General features: G+C 51.7%; 1 protein-coding gene across 2 annotated transcripts in view; it reads left to right on the top strand.

The window, feature by feature from the left end:
• Pdgfrb (platelet derived growth factor receptor beta) overlaps positions 1-24,978 on the top strand; it is a 38,945-nt gene extending 13,967 nt beyond the window's left edge. The window contains exons 2-23 of one of the 2 annotated variants that reach the window (XM_050157983.1): positions 1,152-1,197; positions 2,072-2,392; positions 4,466-4,732; positions 5,368-5,495; positions 5,576-5,750; positions 6,276-6,468; positions 6,989-7,104; positions 8,387-8,510; positions 9,089-9,300; positions 11,919-12,013; positions 12,803-12,935; positions 13,401-13,505; positions 13,798-13,908; positions 15,695-15,854; positions 17,283-17,443; positions 18,180-18,298; positions 18,550-18,672; positions 19,328-19,439; positions 19,963-20,062; positions 20,833-20,938; positions 21,670-21,902; positions 23,127-24,978. In XM_050157983.1, coding sequence (XP_050013940.1) covers positions 1,158-1,197; positions 2,072-2,392; positions 4,466-4,732; positions 5,368-5,495; positions 5,576-5,750; positions 6,276-6,468; positions 6,989-7,104; positions 8,387-8,510; positions 9,089-9,300; positions 11,919-12,013; positions 12,803-12,935; positions 13,401-13,505; positions 13,798-13,908; positions 15,695-15,854; positions 17,283-17,443; positions 18,180-18,298; positions 18,550-18,672; positions 19,328-19,439; positions 19,963-20,062; positions 20,833-20,938; positions 21,670-21,902; positions 23,127-23,286 — 3,294 coding nt within the window. In that variant the 5' untranslated portion in view covers positions 1,152-1,157 and the 3' untranslated portion in view covers positions 23,287-24,978. Of the gene's footprint in view, positions 1-1,151; positions 1,198-2,071; positions 2,393-4,465; positions 4,733-5,367; positions 5,496-5,575; positions 5,751-6,275; positions 6,469-6,988; positions 7,105-8,386; positions 8,511-9,085; positions 9,301-11,918; positions 12,014-12,802; positions 12,936-13,400; positions 13,506-13,797; positions 13,909-15,694; positions 15,855-17,282; positions 17,444-18,179; positions 18,299-18,549; positions 18,673-19,327; positions 19,440-19,962; positions 20,063-20,832; positions 20,939-21,669; positions 21,903-23,126 lie in introns of both variants that reach the window. The other variant, XM_050157982.1, reaches the window with a different exon arrangement.
• The last annotated feature ends 795 nt before the right edge of the window (positions 24,979-25,773 follow it).

Here is a 25,773-nt window from a genome sequence, read left to right as displayed (position 1 = left end):
CTGGAGAGAGGGTAAAGGAGGGAGGAGAAGCGGTCTACAGAGTGAGTTTGTGTTAAACAGAACTTTGGGGGGCTTTGTCTGTGTCTCACGCACCATGTGTGACCATAGCCCTCACTGGTGGCACACTCATCAGCTCCTTGCTGGCTAGCGGCTCTGTCCACAGGCTCAGCCTTGGCACAAGAGATGGGCAGTGGAGTTCATGAGACCTGACTCCTCAGCCCTGGGGAGGAACCTAGAAAGGGCAACATGGCAGAGCGGAGACAAACTGGGCCCACAATCTCAGGATGCTCCTTGTTGCCTTGTCATGTGATTGCCTCCTGAGTATTGGTGATTGATTGCTAGTGAAGGAAGGACCAATCAAAGAGTCACCCGTCTGTGTCCCTGCTCCAGCACCCCGGTTCTCAGATCTTCTCTCTGTCTTCCTCAGTTCCCACCATCGAACTCTCTGTTTCCCTCTCAGACAGGCCCTGCTAGGAACCTTGTGGAAATGTCTTTGCTTCTCAGAGCCTCAGTTTCCCCATATGGACGTTGAAAGTTTGGCTTCAGTGCTCTCCAAGGACCTCAAAACCTGATAAATTAGATGGGTCTGAGAACCTGGTTCCTCTCTCTCCCGGGCCTCCTGGGCAGCGCTGTGTTGTGTGTGTGTGTGGGGGGGGGGGGGTTAGCCCACTCCCACATTCCTCAGTCCTGACCCTCACCCCCTCCCCACTTCCCTTCCCACAGCCTGTCCCATTTCCTGTTGTGCTTGCGGAGGGCGCTGCGGGAGTTCTCCAGGCTCTGGCTCGCCCCCTCCTACTCCCCCAGGCCTTTCATCACACTTTCCCAAATATTTGTCCTGGCAGATAAGTGCCTGGTATTGGAACTGTCACCCGGAGGACAGGCTGTCAGAGCTGGCAGTCCCCTAGCTAGCCCAATTTCCCCACCTCCAAGGTAATACATAGGGAACCTAAGGCCCATGGGCAAAGGACACACCCAAGGCTACGTGAGGGTTGGAAACAGAAGGGAGAGGGCTTGGGGCCCTGGATGTCTTTGCAGCCTTGAGACATGAGGTTAGAAACCCAAGCAGGGTTGACTCTGCAGGAGCCAGGTCTAAGGTGGGCCTGGCACTGCCTTTGCCTACCCTGGGCCCTGATCTCTGTTTAATTTTACAGGGCACCATGGGGTTTCCTGGTGTGATGCCAGCTTCAGTCCTCAAAGGTAAGGAGGCTGGGGGGTGGGCAAAGATGAGGATCCCAGGGATGCCCTAGCGAGCCGGCGGTGGTGATGCTCAGGAGCACTAAGACTTGAGAATCTGGAAGCTCTGTAGTATGCTCGAGCCTCAGTTTCCCTGTATTTGGAGGTGGTCTGTTAGATCCCCTCAGTAGGTCACTCCTCGTCCAGAACCACCAGCCCAAGTTCCCCACTTATCCCTCTGCACCCACAGCGCCTCTGAGACAGTCCCCCATCCCATTTTGGTCCCGCTGGATACCTGCCGTAAGCTCTCCAAGATCTGGGCAAATGCCCAGGCAACCAGGGATGAGCCAGTGGCCTGCCCTACTGACCGTGGTTTGATGGCCCTGCTGACTGGCTGCACCTGTCCTGATTTTCATTACCAGGGAACACGAGGGTGTGGCCTTTAAAACCCTCCCTGTGAACACTGATGTATCATGGTGAAGGTGGCTGCTTCTCCCGGTCCTCCGCCAGGGGACGTCACCAATCATCTAACATACATATCTTAACCCCCTCACCTGCCCCATCCTTCAAGCCCCAGGGGCCTCAGCGGCTCACTGAGGAGCTACAGAGAGGATTAGGGAGTGACCTGAACTGCAATGCAGGAACTGGAGGCCTAGGGATTGCTTCCACAGGATTTCCTGCCCCATTCTCCTGCTTACCGCCTACACATAGCATAGCTGAACGGCTTAGAGGCCAGAGTCAAAAGAGGCAGAGACCCAGGACAGGAACCCTTGAGGGCCTGACAGTGGTCAAGTGGCCTGTACGGAATGGGAAGATGTGCAGACAGGCCTCCAGGACAACTCTGGGGGAGTGGCTAAGATCTTTTTTTCCCTGACATTTGACCCTCCCTTCCACAAAGGCCAGTTGTTGCTGTCTCTGCTGTTGCTCCTGGGACCACCGACCTGCCAAAGCCTAGTCATCACGCCCCCTGGGCCGGAGTTCATCCTCAACGTCTCCAGCACCTTTGTTCTGACCTGCTCGGGCTCGGCACCGGTGATATGGGAACAGATGTCCCAGGTGTCCTGGCAAGAGACAGCCGTGAATCAGGACGGCACCTTCTCCAGTGTGCTGACACTCACTAACGTCACCGGGGGCGACACCGGAGAATACTTTTGTGCCTACAACAACTCCCTGGGGCCAGAGCTCGGTGAACGGGTGCGCATCTATATCTTTGTGCCAGGTAAGGATCTTACCTGGGTGCCTACTCCCGCACCCTCATCTCCACGGCGCATAGTACAAAAGGAAGTGTCTCGAGGACACAGTGAGAGGCAGCCATGTGACGCAGGCAAAGAGCAGCGTCCAGCCTGGGTCAGTCCAGGAGCACGCTTGCTTGGTCTACTCATTGTCTGCTCTCTCTCCTGTCTGTCTCTCACCCTTGCCTCCCAAGAGTTCCACATTCTCAGCTGGCCCCAACCTGTTCCTTTCGGCCCCGTATCCCAGTGCCCTCTTCTCTGAGATCCAGGTGCAGCTACTCTTTAGTTTACGACTTTTTATCCCCTCCCTCCAACGCCAGTACTATCAACATCAAACACAGAGCAGGAAACGGCCTCTGAGGACATCTTCCTGACTACCATTGTGCTACTATAACAGAAGACAGTTCTGGAGGCAGGGGCCAGCATCTGGCAAGAACACTTTTTTTCCCCCTTCTTCTCCTCTCCCCACCCACCCTAGGGGTGAGTCGCCCATGTAGCCCTGGCTGGCATGGAACTAACTCCCTCTGTGATCCAGGTTGGCCTCAAACTTACAGAAATCCATCTCGCTCTGCCTCCTGAGAGCTGGGATTGAAGGTGTGCGCCTTCACACTCTGCTTCTTCTCCTTTATTTTTGAGGCAATGTCTATTTGTTATATGGCCAAAGACGACCTTGAACCTCTGATTCTCCTTCCTCTACCACTTGAGTGCTGGAGTCACATGCATGCACGCGTGCACCCCTTAATGCATGCTAGGCAAGCAGTCTGCCCATTGAGCCACACCCCTGGCCCAGCGGAAGCCTTCTTGCAACTTTATACCATGGAAAAGGCAGAAAGGCAAGAGAACACAAGAAGAGCAAGAGGGGACTGAACTTACGCTCCTGCAATGGCATCCATCCATGAAGCCCTTGTGGCTAATCACCCCCCACACATGCCTTTTTCTTTTTGGTGCTGGGGACTGAACCCAAGGTCTTGTGCAAGGACTTTACCACTGAGCTACATACCCAGACCTTTCTACTGTGATTTTTTTTTAAAAAAAATTAATTAGCTATTTTTATTTATGTGTTTGTGAATGCACTGTTTTCGTGTGTGTGTGTGTGTGTGTGTGTGTGTGTGTGTGTGCCAGCCACATGACAGCCAGAAGAGTGTTGTATCCCCCGGAGCTAGAGTTACAGGCAATTGTGAACTACCTAAGAAATAAATTCAAATTCTCTGGAAGAGCAGCAAGTGCTCTCAACCCCTGAGCCATTTCTACAGTTCTTACTATTGCTATTTAACTTTTTTGTGTTGAGACATAATCTCCCTAGTCACTCTGTAGCTTCAGCACGTCTCAAATCAATCAGTCCTCTGACATCTTGCATGAGCTTCACAAGAGGCTGGGAATGATGATGATGATGAGGATGATGATGATGATGATGATGATAGGTCTTCACTACTCAGCTGACAATTATCATTGTCAAATGATAAAAATCCTACCTGTAAGAACTGTTACAATGACAACTATATTTCAGTGCAGTTTGGAGGGGACCAACATCAAAACTATAGCAGCATCCTTATTCTGTATCGAGTGGACTGAGAGCCAGAGAGAGAAGAGACTGCTCAAAGTCAAACAACAATTCACCAGACAGCTAGAAACTCACTATCCTGGCTGCGATTAAACACCATGACCAAAAGCAATTCAGGAAGGGAAAGGTTTATTTCATTTTACAGCTCGAAGTCCATCGGGAAGAGAAGTCAGGCCAGGAAGTCAGGCAGGGACTGAACCAGAGACCACGGAGGAACACTGCTTACTCCCCTGCTCCTCATGGCTTGCTCAGCCTGCTTTCTTATATTACCCAAAGGTATTATATTACCTTTCTTATATTACTTGCCCAGGAGGGGTACCACTCACAGTGGGCTGGGCCTTCCCACATCAATCATTAATCAAGAAAATGTCCCACAGACAAACTGATGGGAGCATTCTCTCAGTTGAGCTTCCTTCTTCCCAGATGACTCTAGCTTATGTCAAAGTTGGAAAAAAAAAAACTAGCCAGGACTTTCATTCCTTGGCTCTACTCCTGACAGATCCCACCATGGGCTTCCTCCCTATGGACTCCGAGGACCTATTCATTTTTGTCACGGATGTCACTGAGACGACAATTCCATGCCGAGTGACAGACCCCCAGCTGGAGGTGACCCTGCATGAGAAGAAAGTGGATATCCCCCTACACATACCCTACGACCACCAGCGAGGTTTCATTGGTACATTTGAGGACAAGACTTACATCTGCAAAACCACCATTGGAGACAGGGAAGTGGACTCCGATACCTTCTATGTCTACAGCCTTCAGGGTGAGCTCCCTTTCTGGGGGAACAGCCCCTTGGTTTACTAAGTGCACAGCCTCATATCTCGTTGGATTTTCCTGTAGTTTTGGGAGGGAGCTAGTTAGCATTTTCTCCCTTTTATGTCCACGGAAACCGAGGCTCAGAGAAAGGATGGAGTTGGTCCACAGTCACAGTTCACTAAAGGCCAGTCTGGGCTTCATAAGGTGGGGACAAAGGCACAGGCTTGCAGACAGCTGGGTTTGGATCCCAACTTGGTCACTTCCCATTTGGACCACTTTGCACAAGACTCGTGGTCCCCATGAGCCTGATTTCCTATGACTGCCTTCCTCACAGATTTGGGGGAAGGTAAAATAAAAGAGGTTAAGGTGCTAGCATGTGATAGGTGCTTGGTAAATGTCTCTGAATTCCTAGAGATGGTTATTCTGTTGTCAGCACCATGAAGAAAGAGATTCTGTCTGTGGTGTCCACTCCTCTAGCCCCAGTGTCTAGAATAGTGTTTGTATATAGCAGTGTTTGATTACTATTGATAGGACCCATGAACAAATCGTTCACAACAGCCACCCACTCCCATTCCCAAGCTCGGTGCTGGTGGCTGTTGATGACCTCCATGGCCCTAATCTAATCTCCTCGCCCCACTCCAGTGTCATCCATCAATGTCTCTGTGAACGCAGCACAGACGCTGGTCCGCCAGGGTGAGAGCATCACCATCAAGTGCATCGTGATGGGCAATGATGTGGTCAACTTCCAGTGGACATACCCCCGCATGAAGGTACTGCTGGGCCAAGGTTGGAAGGCAGGACAGACATCCTGGCTCGTACCGGCTTCTCATTTGGGGACTTGACCTTGCAGAGTGGGCGACTGGTGGAGCCAGTGACAGATTACCTCTTTGGGGTGCCCTCCCGAATTGGCTCCATCCTGCACATCCCGGCTGCTGAGCTGAGTGATTCGGGAACTTATACTTGCAATGTCTCTGTGAGCGTGAATGACCATGGAGATGAAAAGGCCATCAACATCACTGTGATCGGTGGGTACCTGGGAGTCAGCCCTCTACCCCACCCTGAGCTGACCAGACTCTGGCACAGGCTTGGGGTCTATTTCAGTATCAGATTCAAATAAAATGTAGCATCAGTCCCAGACTTAGCTCTAAGCCCAACCTAGACTTCTCACCTAGCCAGACTCCTAGTTCATTATCAACCCCTCGATGCCAGCCTTGGCAGTCCCATTGCCAAAGTCAATCTTGTACTAGTTTGAAGTTCTAATATATACTGTATGTAATATAGAGCCAGAATAGAAAACTTCATCTCCAATCCCAGGCTCAGCACTGACCCCAACACTAAGAGCACCAAATTCCACTCCTGCTCCAATTCCAGACCAAGCTTGAACTCCTGGTCTGTTACCTCAAGAAGCCCTGCCCCTAGAAGGGGCTTCTCTGACCTCTAGTTGGTACAGGCCACCAGGAACACCCCACTAGCTGGATCTATACCCTCACTGGTGTCTGGGCATAGTCCCGCCCACAGGACCCACCCTTGACTGTTGTATACCTTCACAGAGAACGGCTACGTGAGGCTGCTGGGCACACTGGGTGATGTACAAATTGCTGAACTGCACCGGAGCCGGACATTGCAGGTGGTGTTTGAGGCTTATCCGCCACCCACTGTCCTGTGGCTGAAGGACAACCGTACCTTGGGTGACTCCAGCGCCGGCGAGATGGTTCTGTCCACCCGCAACGTGTCCGAGACCCGGTGAGCACCAGCAAGTCCGCTTGCTTTGCAAGTTTCAAAGCTGCCAGGCAGCTCAGGGGCCTTCAGATACCACAAACCTTTTGCCTGAGAATCTACTGTGTGCCAGGGATGCTCAGGACCAGAGTAAGCCGCTCTGCCCCTCCTGGAGGGGGAAACACACTGGTGGCTCGGCTGCTTAGAGATTTAGTTAACTTTGCGATGAGAGGAGACAGCAGGTGACAGCCAAAAGCAAAATGACTGGATGGAAGTCCCTGAGGCAGACTGACCAGACTGTGCCCTTCTGAAGGGGGTGGGTTGTGGGAAGAGGGATACCGAGATCCTCCCCAAGTTTTCCTCTTAGCTTAGAGGAATTGTCTGTGGGTAGGGATTCAGAAGACTCAGTGTGAATGCTTACTCTGCTGCCATCACACACGTGGCCTTGGCAAGCACATGCCTTCCCTGACAGACTATAGGAAGGCGAGGATGCTGTAGGGGTTTCTGCAGTTCTGACTGAAGTCCCCTGGCCTGGCCTGCTCCATAGGTACATATCCGAACTGACCTTGGTACGTGTGAAGGTGGCAGAAGCTGGCTACTACACTATGCGGGCCTTCCACGAGGACGCAGAGGCCCAGCTCTCGTTCAAGCTGCAGGTCAACGGTAAACATTACCTCCCTTTCGCTCTCTCCTCCTCCCTCTTTCCCTCCCTCCCCATTCAAACCTTTCCCTTCCTTCTTTGCCCATCCACCCATGGGAGTGGCTGGAGAAAGAGCCTGGAACCAAGGAGGCTGCACTCTAGACAGCTGATCTGGTGTGTCCCCTTTCTGGGCCTCTGTTTCCCCAGCGGCAAAAGATGACCACCAGATTGTTTTGGTGTTCCCCCAAATCTGAGTCATTTATCAGTCAACAACACAATTTTACTTCACTTATATAATTCATACTTTGATGAGTAATTTCAATATGGTGGTCTGTTCAGAGTTGTACATTTTATAGCTTGCATCCTAGTGGGGGAAAGGAGGAAGGTTAGGGTTAGAAGAGAAGTAACTGTAGGGGGCAGGGAAGGAGGGAGAGAGACAGAACACACAGAGACACATGCGCATATAGAGAGAGAGAGAGAGAGAGAGAGAGAGAGAGAGAGAGAGAGAGAGAGAGAGAGAGAGTGGTGTTTGGTTTTGTTGGTGGTGTGGGTTGTAGTTTCTAGTGTGGTGATCAGGGTTGACCTCATTCTGGAGTCGGCCTTTGTGAGAAGACTTGAGGACGTAGGGCATTAGACAAGTGGATATTTAGGGACTGGCACTCCAGATCATGCGTCACGTTGCCAGAGAAATAGCAGGAAGGTCAGTGTGGCCTGAACAGAGGGCTCTGGCATATATGGAGGGCATGAGGTCAGGGTAGAAATGGAGGAAGGATGGAGGGGGGTACTTGGGTGAGTGCTTGTGGGCTTGGTACAGCTTTGGCTTCCATTGCGACTGAAACGAAGGATTTGTGCACAGAAATGACAGGATAAAGACTTAATGCTTTGTCAATTAGCTTTCTAAAACTAAATCTATTTTGAAAGACAAAATTTAGCATCTTGGTTGTAGATGTAAATTCAGTGCCATAGGACATAAATATAAAACAACCACTAAAGTAAAATCAGGAAAACAAAACAAAACAAAGCAATGGTGTCAAAGTCTAGCTTCATGAGCCTAGCTGCCCAGGGCCTTGGTCTCTGGACCTGTTCTCTCTTTGTTAAGGGAAGAGCAAGTCTCAGACTGATGTTAGAGACAGACTCTGAGCCTTGCCCTTTGAAGTCCCAGAGAGGAAGCTGTCACTTTTCACACTGTGGCTCCTGGTATATAACATTCCCTCCCACAGTCTCCTGTGGGAAATTCTGGAGCATGTCCCCCAAGGTCTGTTCTGATCACCCCACTCCCTGACCCTGTACTCTTTGACTGTTCAGTTCCTGTCCGTGTGCTGGAGCTGAGTGAGAGCCACCCTGCCAACGGGGAGCAGACAATCCGCTGTCGTGGCCGGGGCATGCCTCAGCCGAACGTCACCTGGTCTACCTGCAGAGACCTCAAAAGGTGAGCATACCTGAGCCTCAGCCTTCCAGAATACCCTCATCTGCCTAGAATGACCCAGTGCATGGTAATCCAGACCAGACTCTTCTCCTGAGAGGTCCAGGCCACATCTTAGACCAGTCCTCTGCCTTACTGGAGATACTGTGCATAACCTAAGTAGCTCCTTTTCTTATCTTGACCCTGAGCCATCCTCAGCCCTGGAAGGTGCAGGGTCTGGCTCCGAGAGGTGTCTAATTCATCTAGTAGTTGTTCTATACCCCTGACCAGAGCTGAGTCTAGTACATAGACATAGGATGAGTTCAGGGTTTGCCTCTAACCCTGATACACTGGTTAACCTTGAGGGTCAAATGAGTGAATTTTGCCATTTAGGCGTTCTCAGTTCTGGAGTACTAGCGCCCCCTGCAGGTCCATCTAGACAACACAGTATGAACCTGCTTAAGGACCAAGCAGTCATAGAAAGGAAGCATGCTTTCCTTCTCTATACACCACTCAATGTACAGCCTGATTTGAGCCTCGGTTTCCCCATCTGCAGAGGGGAACTAAGAGAGGATGCAAGCTATTGCCCCTGTGTCTCCTAGCAGGTGTCCACGAAAGCTGTCACCCATACCCTTGGGGAACGGTTCCAAGGAGGAGAACCAGCTAGAGACTAACGTGACTTTCTGGGAGGAGGAACGGGTATATGAGGTGGTGAGCACGCTGCGCCTGCGTCACGTGGATCAGCCACTGTCAGTACGCTGCATGCTGCAGAACTCGATGGGCAGAGATTCGCAGGAGGTCACCGTGGTACCACATTGTGAGTGCCCCAGCTTTGGGTTGCTCTGATGACCTTTCACCCTTTCCTTGACCCTGCTATGCCGAGCCTGCATGCCCAAAGTGGGTCAAGTCAGCACGCTCACAAAGCCCATAGGGACATAACAAAAGCCACCAGAGTATGTTCCTATGCACATCACAACATATTATGTGGGCACAAGTACACAAACACAAGTCTATACAGCACAGACATGAAAAGCATTGATTCATGAGTAGGAAATGAACTGGTATGCATGATACATGATATAAGCATGATGTAAACATGATGTAAACATGAGTGGGCTGATCTTGGGACTGGGCATACACCCTTCATGTGTACATGCAATCTGTTGAGGATGCTTAATCCCCAGAGAACACACATGTTAGCATGTGCTCCTGCAAGCACAATACTGTCCGTGTATATAAAACTGCAGGGTATACTTTTGTAAGCTGTGTATATAAGCCTGCCCAAATCTAAGACTTGTATGTAATCCATGAAATGAATATCTACACACAGGTACATGTGGGAGTACAATCCCCATACATGTGTATAAACCATGCATGTACAAACCTTGTGCGTGTGTGAAAATTGGCATGATACATGTCTGCACTCACATAGTTGCAACATATAAAACATAAAAAGCATTGAGCACAAGTCTGTAGACACACACCTCCAGACAATGTGTACAGCAGGTTCACATATGTGTATGATTATTGTACGTATGAACAGTGCTTGCCAGAGTCCAGATGTGGGTGTCACTCATCCCTGCCCGCACACGTGTGTGCATGCTTCATCACTCACCTATTTCCTGCTCAGTAAGTTATGGGGACCCAAACTCATAGTACACAGGAGGCCGACAAGGGAGTAAACCAGCCCGGGCTGGATCACTACATCCAGGAAGCAGCTCCGAAAGAGAAGAAGCTCTATGCCAACCATCAGGTTGAGAAAGTACCCCAGGAAAAAGAAGCTTTACATCAAATGCTGAAAGATGGCTAGGTGTTAGCCTGGGAGGGGTGGTGTTACAGTCAAGGAGGCCTAGCAGTAGATTAATTTCTGAGAAGTTCAAGGAAACCAGACTGTCTGGAAGGCAAGCTGTACGTGGATCTGAGGCAGGGGAAGTAATAGGGAAGGAAGTGGTAAGGAGTGGGGATACAAGATACAGAAGTCAGAAAAATCAGAGCTTCAAAAGGCATTTCACACACACACACACACACACGCACGCACACACACACACACACGCACGCACGCACACACACACAAACACACATGCGCGCACACACACAGGCTGCTCCACAGCCTTGTGCAAGTTTGTCTATGTACATCCCTGTCACCTGTCCTAGAAGATGAGTGAGCTTTGTAAATATCCTATTGGGCTGGAGAGATGCTCAGGGCTTAAGTGCACTCGCTGTTCTTCTAAAGGACCTCAGTTGCATTCCCAGCGCCCATGCCAGGGGGCTCACGACCACCTGTGACTCCAGTGCCCATGGATTTAATGCTTTCTTCTGGCTTCTATCAGCATCCACACACGTGGCATTCAGGCATACAAATGCACACATATACACGTACATAAAAATAAAACACAATTTTCCCTCCACACTCTCGTATGTGCAATGCATCCCTGAGCAAGTGGGCACAGCAGAGTGTGCACAGCCTGGCATATAGACCCACTCTAGGCCTGAGTAAAGGCAGGAGGAAAGTCATTGTGTGACGCCTGGACAGGACACCGTGTACTATCACACAAAGGATGACTTTGATGGATCCCTGGAGATTGCAGGCTCCCTTTGCAAGACTAGGACATGGGGCTGTCGGGAAGAGATGACAAAGATGTCAGTCAGGGACCCTCAGAAGGAAAGGATGTGGAGTGAGCCAGAGGAAGGCTCCTTGGGGAACAGAGGAGGGCAGGAAGGGGACATAGGCGGAAGAAGCAAGTTCCCAGAAGACAACAGCTATTGCTAAGTGGGGAAGGACAGGGGTTCAACCAGGGTGACTGGGGAGCAGCAAAGCTGAAACCTTGGGCTAGAGAAGACTCAGGGCTCAGGGGACCCAGGCAGAGTTGTGTGTTCACCTCAGTGCCCTGAGTAGTGCACTCTATGACTGCCCTGTCACACACACCAGCTGATCCCCAAGGAAGGGCTGGGAGGAACGGACTCTTCAGGGTGTGGATTCTTCAGGCTGCTGAAGTTCAGGGTTGGCTCTTTCGAGCAGTCACTTAGTGAATGCCTCAATCATTTGGTTAGAAATGGCACTTAAATCTATGACCCAGGCATGACAACCCACCAGGGCATCGGCCTGGAAGAAAGGAGGGTGTGGCCTGGTCCTCAGGGTGCCTAATGCCGTGAGAGGCACAGAGAATGATCAGGAACCGGAAGAGGGTTTTCGTAGCCTAGCGCGATGATGCCGAGGCCAGCCTGAGCCCGGTCATGATCTGAGAAGGGGAATCATTGAGGGGCACTGGGGTTTGCAGGTAAGGCCAGAGCGAGGGTCCTGAGGCCAGATATCTAGGCAGTAAGGGCTTCTGTGCTAGGCAGAGCAAGTCCAGTGGATCTGGATGCCCACAGCGTGGTGGAGAGAGCAACCTCCAGCCGCTGTTTGCTTAAGGCTACTCTGGTCTCTGTCTTTAGCCCTGCCTTTCAAAGTGGTGGTGATCTCAGCCATCCTGGCCTTGGTGGTCCTCACCGTCATCTCGCTCATCATTCTCATCATGCTGTGGCAGAAGGTAAGCACCTCTAGCCTGTAGGTGCCGAGTAGTACCCCTATCTCCCTCCATCCCCAGCGGTCTGTGCTGACCTAGGCCTGCTGCAAGGGATCCAGGACTGACTCCAGACCCCTGCTCTTTCCTCTGCATCGGTCTTTCCTGTTCAATCCAGTCGCGGGACAAACGGCACTTTGTGGGTGGACTACCCTGGCCCCATGATTCTTCCAGCTCTTACCCATGAGTCACTAGAATGCAATCTGACCCCACGAATCTAAAGTTGCAACGCTCTGTTCTGACATTTTCCCGTTCTGTAGCTCCAAACGCTTACAGTTCCTGAATTGGGACTTTGGTGCCCTTCATCCTGTCATTATAAGATTCCAATCCTGTGACTCCAGCATCTAAGATTTCCACATTCAAAGGCTGCATCCTTTTGAGATCCCATGGAGACAGACCCGACATGGGGAGGGGCCCCCACATTTGACATCTGAGGAGTAACTGGGGCTCAGGGAGAAGCTGATAAAGCGGTTCTAGTAAGTGAGGGCCACCCTGTCAGCTGCTCTTCAGAGGCGGCGTCCTCGGGGTATCTCAGCCACACTTTCTACCTTCTGGGGCTTCTTAGTACCAGTTGTCTCTGAACTCATGGAGACCTTGGTTTTGCTGGTCACTCGCTGTATCCCTTTAAATATGTTCCCGCCCTCTCTTGGTCTCAGAGTCTCCTGTCCCATCTGTCATCTAAGCGCTAGACCTGATAGGCTCAAGGCCAAAGATGCCCTCTGACCAAACAGCTCATCTGACGGTCTTGTCCTGCAGAAACCACGCTATGAGATCCGATGGAAGGTGATTGAGTCTGTGAGCTCTGATGGCCACGAATACATCTACGTGGACCCTGTACAGTTGCCTTATGACTCCACCTGGGAGCTGCCACGGGACCAGCTCGTGCTCGGTCAGTCCTAAGAAGTCTTCGGGCCCTGAGATCTGCTCCCAGCGTGCTTACGACTAGCTGAGGCCCAGAGCTGATATCTTGTCTTCTCTGGTTCTCAGTATCCTCTCTATATGGTGAAGACAAGATGATCCCTGATAGCACGGAAGCCCTAGGAACCTGAGATTGATATGGGGCCTCTCCAGGCCAAAGAGGAAGTACAGAGATAGGCTGGGAAGTCTGAGGCAGATGCAGGGGAGCTGTGATTTCCTGAGGAGGCAGGAGGTCTTCTAGGGGCTCTAGGGAAGGCAGACAGCAGCAGGCAGGATCTAGAGGAGACCAAAAGGATGGGAAGCTTCCTGAGAGGGAGCACAATGAGCTGGTTGGAAGGATGTGGAGGATGACCTAAGAGAATAGTCTCCCATTCTGAGTGGGAAGATGAGGTAAGGATCCTAGTTCCCAAGAGCTGAGAGTTTCTTTCCATCCCAGGACGCACGCTAGGCTCTGGGGCCTTCGGACAAGTGGTGGAGGCCACGGCTCATGGTCTGAGCCATTCACACGCCACCATGAAAGTGGCTGTCAAGATGCTGAAATGTGAGTCTTGAAACATGAGCCAGCCTCCCCCCTTCCTCACACCTAGGGTCCCACTCTGCCTTACCCTTCCCTGTACATTTGGTTTCTTCTGAAGGGCCCTGGTCCTGGATTTGTGAGACAGAAAGGCTCCTCACTGCGTCCTCTTTGGATTCCTCTTTCTTCTCTCCCCTCCTTCCACCTTCTTCCTGCTCCAGGGAGGTCCTCACCACCCTGGGACACTAGTCCTACATCAGAGTGGGACAGAGTAGGCCCTGGTGGGGCCCACCCAGACTGAGCCCCTTTCCCTTCTCAGCTACAGCCCGAAGCAGTGAGAAGCAAGCCCTCATGTCAGAGCTGAAGATCATGAGTCACCTCGGACCCCACCTGAATGTGGTCAACCTGCTGGGAGCCTGTACCAAAGGAGGTACTCAAGCCACGCCCCAGAGGACTCTGAGGCTCCTCTCTTTCCTGTTCTCTCAGTCCGCCACCAACAGGAAGCTCTTGCGGGAGTGCCCACACACCTGCTGCCCGCCCAGCACACCAACTGGTGACCCATTGGGCTGCTGGCATAGTGATAGTAGTGACGTTGTTTTACTTTTACTTCACTATCCCAGATTGCTGCGCACCGCGGCCCCGGTCTGCGCTCTATGCGCTAGACCTCAGTTCGCAAGCTTCGGGCAAGGGGCTGGAGGTTGAGAACACACACGCAGAGACAGACCAACATGCAGACCTTTAAACACTGATACCAAAGCCCCTCTTTATTAGCACCATGGAGGCTTAAATATACTACAGTCAATGGCCAACAGGTGAAAAATCCCATCCTCTGATCCTCTAAGCTAGGCACAGCTTCTAGTAACTTCAATTAGAAGGCTCTAGGAGGGAAGAGCAGCTGAAGGCCAGGACTCATTAGTCCCAATACAAGATGAGTTCAGTTTTTGTTTTTAGAAATTTATTTATTTATTTGTTTGTTTGTTTGTTTATTTATTATGCATACAGTATTCTGCTGTCCTGTAGGCTTACAGGCCAAAAGAGGGCACTAGATCTCATTATAGGTGACTGTGAGCCACCATGTGGTTGCTGGAAATTGAACCCAGGATCTCTGGAAAAGCAGCCAGTGCTCTTAACCACTGAGCCATCTCTCCAGCCACTGGGTTCGGTTTTAGAATCATGATACCTTCAGGGCAGAGAGATTCTTGGGGCCACTAGTTCCAGCAGCTTCCAAACCCAAGTCTCGCCAGACATTATTTTCTTCAGATTCTGAAGTTTTATGTGAGTACATGTTTGCCTGTATGTCTGTGCACTATGTGTGTGCCAGGTGCCTGAGGCGGCCAGAAGAGGGCGTCAGACCCTCTGGAACTGGAGTTACAGATGGTTGTGAGCCATCACGTAGGTGTGGGGTATGGAACCAGGGTCCTCTGTGAGAGCTCTTAACAAGGCTCCTAACTACTGACCATCTCTTCAACCTCCATTTTTGTATTTTCGCAATACATTTTGGAAACCGTGGGAAAGTAACAGCCTCTACGGCTTGGAGACAGCAGAGCCCATCAGCGGGCTAACCAGGATGGTTGTTCACATGGGTGTTGAAAGTCACTTTGGCCATCGTGTTTACTTGAGGGTTTGGTTACCCTTGGGCTGTGGACATAGTAAAATAATAGTGAAGTTGCTACCATTCGCAGCTGCCTGTTGTGAGATCTGGGATTTTCCTCGGTATTGTGTAATCTGTCTAAATACAGAAGTACATTGCACACAGAGCGTGGTCCGTGCCTGTACTGGGCATATTTCAAAAGTGTCTTCATCTTTTGGGTGGCTTTAAGTGCGTTGAACTTAAGTGTAACTGGTAAATGGTGCTGACAGAGACGTTTACCTACTTCATGTAGATCAGAGTCCAAGAGTCTGAGAAGAGCAGCAGCAACTGATGTCATAGGCTTGCCCCGTGCCGAGCCCTCAAAGGCATCATCTCAGGGGTCTTCATGTCAACCCCAAGGGTGGGTGTTGTTAGCCCCTGGCTAGAAGGGCAAAAGAAGGCCCTGAGAGAGTAATAGCTTACAGTCACAGAGGGCAGAGAGGGGATCCAGGTTTGCAAGGTGCCAGCCCTCTTGGCCATCTTGCCATTGGTGTCTCCACACCCAAGACTCTTGATTGGCCTTGTGGCCATGCTGGGAAGAGTGAGGCCTCTCCCAGAGTCCATCCCTGAGCCTGTCCTTCTGCAGGGCCCATCTACCTCATCACCGAATACTGCCGCTACGGTGACCTGGTGGACTACCTGCACCGCAACAAGCACACCTTCTTGCAGCGCCATTCCAACAAGCCGTGCCCACCCAGTGCTGAGCTCTACAGCAATGCCCTGCCAGTGGGGCTCTCCCCACCCAGGTATGAGGGAGGGAGCCCCGAGTGAGGACCTGCCAAGCATATGGGCACTCATGTTCAGAAGCCCAAAGATGAGGGTGTGAGCGTTGGGGCAAGAGTCACTTCCCAGAGACAGGGTCGTAACCAGGCAGACAATGATGATGGGAGGGAGAGAGGGATCAACTGTTACTCCACGTCATCTCAGTGAGGCAGGCTCCTTCCTAACCCTTCTGAAGATGTGACTCCTTGAACCCACATGCCATTCTCGTGTCATGGGTGTCCTTTTTTCTTGCCGTAGGGACCTAGGGGCAGAGGCAGTGATAAACTGAGAGCCAGGCTCTAAGATGCTATATACTAGGCTCTGGGCCTTAGCTCCCTACCATCCACAAGCCAGCCTCCCCAGTTCTCTACAGGCAACACAACTCTGTCTTCTGATTATTTCATAAAGAACATTTCTTATTTTGTTTTTCATTTGTTTGTTTAGTTTTTGATTTTTAATTTATTTATTTTCATTTTATTGGTGTTCTGCCTGTATGTATGTCTGTGTGAGGGTGTTGGATTCTGGAATTACAGATAGCTGTGAGCCACCATGTGGGTGCTGGGAATTGAACCTGGGTCCTCTGGAAGAGCAGTCAGTGCTCTTAACCACTGAGCCATATTTTCAGCCCCACTTACTTTGTTTTGTTGTTGTTGTTGTTTGTTAATTTAAAAAAAAACAAAGATAATAACTTTGCAAAAGTGTGCTCAGGGATATGAAAATGCACCCCGTCCTAGCACTGTGACGTGTTCCTGCACATGCCATGTTTGGTTCCACTATTCCGTGGGGAACTGAGGCTGTACCCGAGGGGTCCAGATGAGGCCTCGTTGCCACCCTAGACTATACACCTCGCCGCTCTGTAGGCATGGATAGGAACTGGAAAGGCCCAGAAAGGGACCGCTCTGTAGACCCATGTACGATTGTTTTCCTGGTTGCTGTAATCACTCTTGGGTGTGAACTCTGAGAACACATGAAACTGAAATTTGAAATTTATGCCCTGGCAATGCTGAAGCATGCATGGGCAGCCCGTATATGGTGGTTCTGTTGAACTTGTCCATATTGGGTTTCATGGTCTAAGTTGATGATGATGAGTGACCAGGTCTCTTCCTTAAGAGGGCGCCATTATAGATGGTTGTGCGCCACCAAGTGGTTGCTGGGAATTGAACTCAGGACCTCTGGAACACGGGGGTGCATTTCCTCATATCATCCCTGCAGCCCAGGGTCCAGCTCAGGGCCACACAGATTAGTTGGAAGGGTTGATTCAGTCATGTGTATTGTGGCAGACCATAGGACAGTGGGTACAGTGACTGAGGAGATCTACAGATGACCAGGCCACATGGGCTCAGGTTAAGCAAGGGCCAGGAGCAGGAGGGAAGAGAAATCTATGGCTTCTGACTCCATCCTCTCACCTACAGCCACTTGTCCCTGACTGGGGAGAGCGATGGCGGCTACATGGACATGAGCAAGGATGAATCTGTAGACTACGTGCCTATGCTGGACATGAAAGGAGACATCAAATATGCAGACATCGAGCCCTCCAACTACATGGCTCCTTATGACAACTATGTCCCATCTGGTAAGTGGATGTGGTGCTGGCACACGTGTGTAGGCTCATCCCATGTGCACGGTGATGCTTTCCTTTCAAAGTCCCTCATGTGCTCAGTCTTGTGACAACCCTGGAAGGCAGAGAGCTCATTTCATGCCTGTGGAAACTGAGGCCAGCTGCCTGCCCACTGCTGCTGTGCAGTGGAGTCCTGTAACTGGTTCCAGAAGCATGCACACTCTGGCAAGAAGGGGAGAGCCAGGTAGAGGTGGCCTTCTAGGGCCTGGAGGAAGACACATGTGCTCTGGGTTGGCCGTGTGATCATCTAATGTCCTGAGAAACAGGCAGGCAAGCCTTAGCTGGTGGTTTCGGGACTAGGGCTTTTCTTGCCAGTGAGGACAGTGAAAGCAGAAGAGGTTTAGGTTAGACACTTAAAAACTCGTTCTTGCCGGGTGGTGGTGACGCACGCCTTTAATCCCAGCACTCGGGAGGCAGAAGCAGGTGGATCTCTGTGAGTTCAGGGCCAGCCTGGTCTACAAGACTGAGTTCCAGGATAGGTTTCAAAGCTTTAATGAAACCCTGTCTCTCAAGACAAAGCCAACCAATCAACCAACCAAACAAACAAAAACAAAACTCATTCTCCTAAGGGAACACTTAGAAAATCAGTAGCCATTTGTATTGAATTCTCAGTCACCTACAAGCCTAAAGACAGGGGTCTTCTAGGCCTGTGGTGTACACAAAGTAACCCATAATCCTCTGCGCTCTCTAGCCCCTGAAAGGACCTATCGGGCCACCTTGATCAATGAGTCTCCAGTGCTTAGTTACACAGACCTCGTGGGCTTCAGCTACCAGGTGGCCAATGGCATGGAGTTCTTGGCATCTAAGAACGTAAGTGTAGTCCTGATGGTGTGGTCCTGATGGTGTGGTCCTGATGGGGAAGGCAGAATTATAGGGAGAGGGGTCATCTAGCCAACTACTCTCTCCCACGTCTATGGGTGAGATAGCTCCCAGCCCTCTGGTGGACTGGACATTGAGAAACCCCACACCTGGGCAGGCACGGATTTTTCCTAAATCTCTGTCCCAGAGGATCTTCTCCACAGTTGACCCTTAGTCTCAGCCCCCCCTTTTCTCTGACCCAGTGTGTCCATCGAGATCTGGCGGCCAGGAACGTGCTTATCTGCGAGGGCAAGCTGGTCAAGATCTGTGACTTTGGCCTGGCTCGAGACATCATGCGCGACTCAAACTACATCTCCAAAGGCAGCGTGAGTGCCTTCATCATCCGTGGGGTTGTCCCCAGGTGCCTCTCACACTAGGCATGGTTTTCTCCTGATTCATGTGGCCTCAGCTTGGTAGGGGGCCACTGGTAGCTTATCCTACCAGCAGAGATGTCAATGCTGCCTACCTATGAGCAGGGACAGGACAAGGAGCCTAGCTTTGTGCACAGTGGAGAGAGACTGGGAGAGGGTCAGGACTGTCACAGCAGGGGCCAAGGAACCAGCTACAGTGGGCTTGGGGTAAATGGGAAGGGGGTTTAGACACCCCTGTTTTAGGAAATGTAAGGTAAAGGAGCATAGAAAGGAGCCCAGAAGATATGGTAAGATAGGTTAAGTCTTGAAGCCCAGGGGTAGAAGGACCGCAGACCCCAGAGACCAAAGAGAACTCGTGGACATGACCATGGCTGCCCATGTCTATGCACAACACACCCCAAGGGCTTCCCCCAGGAACACAGGCTGCCATGTCTTTAGCTAGCCAGTTAGGAAACAGCTTCGCAGCACTCTGGCCAGGAATGTGCTTTGAGCCGTGGAGAGATGGAATTGGTGTGGGAGATGCTGGGCCTCCTCCTTCCCAGATGAGGTGGGGTTGAGAGACTGGCCACAAGGACCCTCCATGCACTCAGTACCTGCCTTGCCCTTGCAGACCTTCCTACCTCTAAAGTGGATGGCCCCAGAGAGCATCTTCAACAGCCTCTACACCACGCTGAGTGATGTGTGGTCTTTCGGGATCCTGCTGTGGGAGATCTTCACGCTGGGTGAGCCGCTTCTTCTCCCAGCCCCAAGCTATGCCCCAGAGCAGCTACCCTCTTGCTCCTACCTCCCTCCTGACTGCTCCTCAGGCTGGAAGCAGGGGACTGTGGGGCAGACACTGGAACATGAGCAGGGACTCAGGAGCAAGTCCAGGCTGTGCCTCTCTTTCCATTGCATGGGTTTGGCAAGTTCTTAGCCTGTTCTGGGTTTCTATCTTCCCATCTAAGCATCAAAGGAGTTAGACATATCAAAAGGCATGCTTGAAGCCAGCTATAATGGTGTACATCTGTAATCCCAATACTTGGAAGTCAAGAAGATGGAAAGTTTCAGGCCAGCTTGGGCTACACCGAGACTCCATAGGCACAGACACAGACCCTGCTTGGGTATCATTGCTTCTCTAGTTCCATCTCTGTCTCCAATGCCAAGGGTATTACGCTCTCGTATACACCAGGGCAGTGTGCCTGAGAGGACACCCTGCCACTTCCCACATGCTGAGACACTAATGTCCCTGTCTCTGTTCCATGACAGGAGGCACCCCTTATCCAGAGCTGCCTATGAACGACCAGTTCTATAATGCCATCAAGAGGGGCTACCGCATGGCCCAGCCTCCTCATGCCTCTGACGAGATGTGAGTGGAACCTTGTGCACTTGGGAGGATTCTGAGGGTTCAGAGGCTGTGCATCTCCAGCTCAGAGGCTAGACACATCCTGTTAGAACTGGATCAAGCTGTTCAAAATGGCGCTATCAGAAAGTTCTATCCCAGCCCAGGTCTCCACTTTCTCAAGGCTGGTTTCAAATTCAAGCCTGTCCTGTTCATGTGGCTGCCGTTAGTACTGCCCTAACATCTTACTGCTTGCATTGCTCCAGGAAAAGACCCAAAGCTGACCTTTTAAAAAAATATTTTTTTAAGTGTATGAGTGTTTTGCCTGCATGCCTGTGTGTGCCTTGCATCCATGTCTGATGCCCTCGGAGATCAGAAGATGGTGTCAGATCCTCTGGGACTGTGAGCAACATGTGGGTGCTGGGAATTGAACCCAACTACTCTGTAAGAGCAACACATTCTCTTAACCATTGAGCCATCTCTTCAGCCCCACCCGGAGCTAAACTTTAAGGGCTTAGTTTGGTCACATGCCGTCAGATCCAGGCCTGAGCCGGGAAGATGAAAATCCCTATTAGACAAATTCGGGTCACGTGCTCACCATGGCATCTTGGACCACACAGAATCACATGGGTGGGGGAAGCCGGGAAGACTTCCCAAGAGATCGGTGAGAAGCAATGATGGTGTTAACAATGGTGCTGCTCCTTCCCAGCATCTTCTGCCTTCACTTTGCTCTGAACCCTACTGCATGGCCTTGCCTCTAAGGCAGAGACTCTGACCCTCTCTCTGCCTTCCCCCAGCTATGAGATCATGCAGAAATGCTGGGAAGAGAAATTTGAGACTCGACCCCCCTTCTCCCAGCTGGTGCTGCTCCTGGAGAGGCTGCTGGGCGAGGGTTATAAAAAGGTACGGAGACAAGGCGGGTGGGGGACAGAGTTCTGGTCCCAACCCTGTGCGCTGGGCCTGGGGGTGACGCGCTGGTATTTGGGAGGAAATATTCTTCACACACACTTGGCCTCAGTTTCCTTGCTGGTACTAAGAAGAGTCATGTCAGAGCCAGGAGTTTATTTTAGTAGAACCAAGATGTGGAAACTGATGAATTTGACCCAGGGAGGTGCAGACGGTTGATAACCCTGTCAAACCTGCGCACCGTGACAACCCTGGGTGCTCCTTCAGAAGTGTGAGCAACCCTAGGCTCTCCTGAGTCCTCACACCAACCACTTAAACTTTGTCCCAGGCTTATACGAGGCCAGTGGAGCGAGTCTGTCCTGACCTTGGCTCCTTACTTCTTCCCATCTGGGGAGATCAAGGCAGAACGGACTCACCACTATCTCATAGCAAGGGACGCTGACCCCCAACCCCAACAGACGGCTATGGGAGACCACAACAGGATAAGAGTCCCTATCAGTTACTCTGAAGTGGGGTAGGAGCAAGGGTCATGGTGCTGCCTGACTACCTGCCCTCCCCTCCCTAGGGTACTCTGAGCATGTGCCTTTTCTTGGGATACCAGGCAGGAAGGCAGCTCACCGGTGTGGCTTTGAGCAGAACCCCTTTCATGTGTACTGGGGGAGAGGGTCTCTAGGATGTTGCCTGTCGCTCACCCAGTTTTTTCCTTCTCTCCCTGTCCTCTGGAGCAGAAATACCAGCAGGTGGATGAGGAGTTTCTGAGAAGTGACCACCCAGCCATCCTGAGGTCTCAAGCCCGCTTGCCAGGGTTCCACAGCCTCCGGTCTCCCCTGGACACCAGCTCTGTCCTCTACACCGCCGTGCAGCCCAACGAGGGTGACAATGACTACATCATCCCCTTGCCTGACCCCAAGCCTGATGCTGCTGATGAGGGCCTCCTGGAAGGTTCCCCCAGCCTTGCCAGGTAGCCACCCTAACCCTTTGTTCCCAGACATCATGTGAATAGTGCATGTGTTCGTGTGTGTGTGTGTGTGTGCATGTGTGTGTGCACGAGCATGTGTGTGTGCACGAGCATGCATGTGTGTGTGTGCACAAGCATGTGTGTATGCACGAGCATGCATGTGTGTGTGTGTGCACGAGCACGCGCACACGCTTACTACACTCGCCACAGAAAAACTGACAGCTAGCTAGAGAAAGGACTAACTCCTGCCCAGTGGCCAGCAGAGGCTGGAGTTTATTCAGCCCTTGAAACCGCAGGTGGGAAGGGCATTCTAGAATGAAATAAGATGTTCAAGAACCCATTTGCAAGATAGCTCTTCCTTTTAAAGGTGCACCCAGCGGACTCTTCTCAGGTACTATGTTAGTCCTGAGCACAGAGAGGAAACATTTAACACTTCCCAGCTGCTAGTGTGGGTCATGGCTGCTCTTCACACCATGTCCAGAGGGCTCCAGAGAACTTGGTTGTAGGAGATGGAGGTGCTGCAAATTCAGCTTAGAATTCAGACAGGGGAAAAGACCCATGGTCTGCCTTGGGTTGTGGCAAGTCCATTGTGGGGTGGGCTCTAGGGGCAGCCTTATTGCTTCCTAGACTGATGTCAAGCTGGAGTGGGGACTCCCCAAATCGAGATTCAGCCCATGGAGGAGTGGAAGGAGACATGCTGGTTTTCATTTCTAGCCTGTCATTATGAAATGTGGACAGGCCTTGCCTCTGTGAGCCTCCGTTTCTCTATAGGAACTCTCAGTACATGTAGGCCTTAGCAGGCCCTGAAGGCAGGTGAGGATGAGAAAGAAACTCGAGAGTTTGGTGGTCCTGCCCTCAAGTTCCGGCTTCTGTACTCCATCACTGTGTATTGGGGAGCGATGATATAAACTCTTGAAGCTGTGCTGCCCAGTGGTGCATGCAGCCTCTCAGTGTGGAAAGTCAATACACAAAAAGCTCTTAGACGAGCCGGGCGATGGTGGCGCACGCCTTTAATCCCAGCACTTGGGAGGCAGAGGCAGGCGGATCTCTGTGAGTTCGAGACCAGCCTGGTCTACAGTGCTAGTTCCAGGACAGGCTCCAAAGCCACAGAGAAACCCTGTCTCGAAAAACCAAAAAAAAAAAAAAAAAAAAAAAAGCTCTTAGACAATACTGTTAGTTCTTCCCAGGCTCTCCCCAGCTCCTTTCTGACTTGTTTCCTTCCTCCAGCTCCACCTTGAACGAAGTCAATACTTCCTCGACCATCTCCTGTGACAGTCCCCTGGAGCTCCAAGAAGAGCCACAGGCAGAGCCCGAGGCAGACCCAGAGCAGCCACAGGGTTCGGGCTGCCAGGAACCCCTGGCTGAAGCAGAGGACAGCTTCCTGTAGGGACTGGACCCACCCCACCCTGTCCAAAACTCCCGTATGCCTCCCAGCACCCAACCCTCCTGGCCTGGCCTGGCCACCAAGCTGTTGCACTGCCACCAGCTGCTTGAAGAAGGACCCTGGTGTGCGGACCCAAGGTCCTGGGACCAATTTAGCTTAGGAGGCAAGAGAACTGTGGGGATCGAGTCTCTGCCTCTGGAAGGCCATGAGACTCTGAGCCAGAGCTCCTCCAAGGGATTCAGTTTCCCCAGATGTAAGAGGAAGAGTTGGGCTTGGCTCTCAGACAGGTATGGAGCTTGGATTCCTGGAGAGGGTGCTGGGTGTAAGGCAGTGTGTTCATCACTTCCTCCTGTGTAGCCAGCTGGATCACTCCACTTCGATCTTCACAAGAACTGGGCAAGAACCTGATGCCTGGCTCCTGGTCAAACAGAGGCCAGACTCGGTCAAGGTCCTGCCCTGGTGCCAATCTTAGGTGTCCTAGGCCCAAGCTGGTCTGGGGCCAGCCATGCTTAATGAACATGGTTAGGGGTGAAGGCAGAGCTTAGTACAGGATGCTCTGGCCTGCATCCCTCAGGGCACAGCTGGCCACAAGAAGTACCCATGCCTTTCGTCCTCCTCAGTGCTGGAGCGTATCCCTCCTCACTCTCAGCCGACCTGCCCACCAGAGTCTGCAGGCCCTCTAATCCACGCCTGGGATATGCCTCACTGAAGTGATCTGTACCTCCCTGAAGTGTGCCTCACTGGGAGCCCTGACTCTGCACTGGACTTGCAGTGAGACCTTGGAGGGTGCCTTGTTCTCTCTGGGTACCAGTTTTCTTTCCCCTTTGAAAAATGAACAAGTTGGACTCATCGACTCTGAGTGCCCTGTCAATACTATAATTCCAGAGTGCCCCAGGGATTTGCAGTTATCCGGGCAAAGTGGGGTCAAGTCCCTAAGCCACCTCTCTGGGAGTCAGCTGAACTCTGGAAAGACTCCAGAAACACACCACATCTGGGGATTCAGGAACTGAGCCTCTTCTTCAGGTCCCCAAGTGTAACTGCCCAGGCCTTGATTTGGCCTAACAGTCAGCGTCTTAGGAAAACCCCCTACAGCTGTCCTGAGGACACAGAAGGACCACGAGACCCTACTTATGCTGTGGTAAACTCTGGAGTCAGCAAGAGTGGCAGAGAAGGCAAGCCAGGTCATCCCAGGCCACTGTCACCAGGAGTGTGTACAGACATGATAGAGAGTGAGCGAGGACAGAGGGAGGCTTGAGGTGGGCATGAGAAGTAGACGCTATGGGGGCTGCCATCTTGACTGGCAGCTGTCCCAGGCCTCAGGCAGCACTGCACGGGAATGTTTCTGTCACTGGCTTCTCACTAACCCTGAACCAATGGACACTGGAGGACCCTGGGGAGTGAGGGGTGGGATGGGACAGTGTAGGGGAAGTCAGCCCTTCTGGGGGCCCTCCCATGCTGGGTTGCTGGCTGGCAGCTCCCTGCCCGGAGCAGCAGAGGTTGCTGGAGGATGGAGAGCACTGCTCACAACGGTACCAAAGATGTAATCACCTAGGTTTACAAGTACTTGTAGGACTCACAATAACCCACATTTAGACACCAGAAGTGCTATTTTATATGCTGTTAAGTTTTCCTATCTGTACTTTTTTTTTAAAAGGAAAAAAAATGTAATATTAAACTTGGTGCTTCTCACTGAGAGACTGTTCTCTTGGGTTTCGGTCTGTGTGTCCAGGATTGAGGAGACAGTTTGTTCCAGGCAGGTCTGTCCCTTTGGCTCCGACTCACAGTTACCTTTTTTTAAAAAGTGAGTTTCATTTCCTCCCATCCTGGGAAGTGGTTGGGTGACCGCCTAGGTCTTGTGCTTGGGTTTCCAGGTGTGAAGCGAGGCTTTTCTGGTCATGGTATCTGGAAGGAGAGCGTGGGCTTACAGAGATGCCCAAGCCTTCTCCACCCTGCCCGCCTCACCATGTGCTCTGGCTTTGGCCACTAAGCTGAGTCACCCTCCCTGTCCCACTTCTTGCTGCCCACAGCCAGATTTGAGCTGGGGTAGCTTATGGAGAGGTGCCTACCAGAGTCCGAATCCTAGGTCCTTGAGAGTCGTCACTGGAACCCAGGTAGGAGCAGCTCAGACCAAATACTCAGGAGGGCCAGAGAGCAAGAGAAAGAAAGGAAGGATTAGGGGTGGGGGAGAGACGAAGCACTGAGGGGCAGTGTGGTGGAGTGGGCTAGCAGGAGGGGAAGAACCATGCTGACTGAGGACAGAGGGGTGCAGACCCAGGTGGTTTCAGCATCCCAGAGATTATGGGGTCGGCATATCTATTGCATGAGATAAGCAATCTGGTTTCTGCTGGGTCCTGGCTTTAGGTCACTCTGCTGATCGCAGCCTACAGCACACTGGCCTGTGGGACACCGACATCAGCTCAGGACCAGGGACATTAGAGCTTCCGGGACAGGCAATGGGGAAAGGATTCCAACTCAGGCTGGGGTTCCCAG

Source organism: Alexandromys fortis, unplaced genomic scaffold, assembly GCF_014885135.2.
Source record: "Alexandromys fortis isolate MF-2015 unplaced genomic scaffold, M_Fortis_MF-2015_v1.1 scaffold_94, whole genome shotgun sequence".
Lineage (NCBI taxonomy): Eukaryota > Metazoa > Chordata > Mammalia > Rodentia > Cricetidae > Alexandromys > Alexandromys fortis.
Note: the sequence above shows the minus strand (reverse complement) of the source record. Positions and strands in the feature narration are given on the sequence as shown.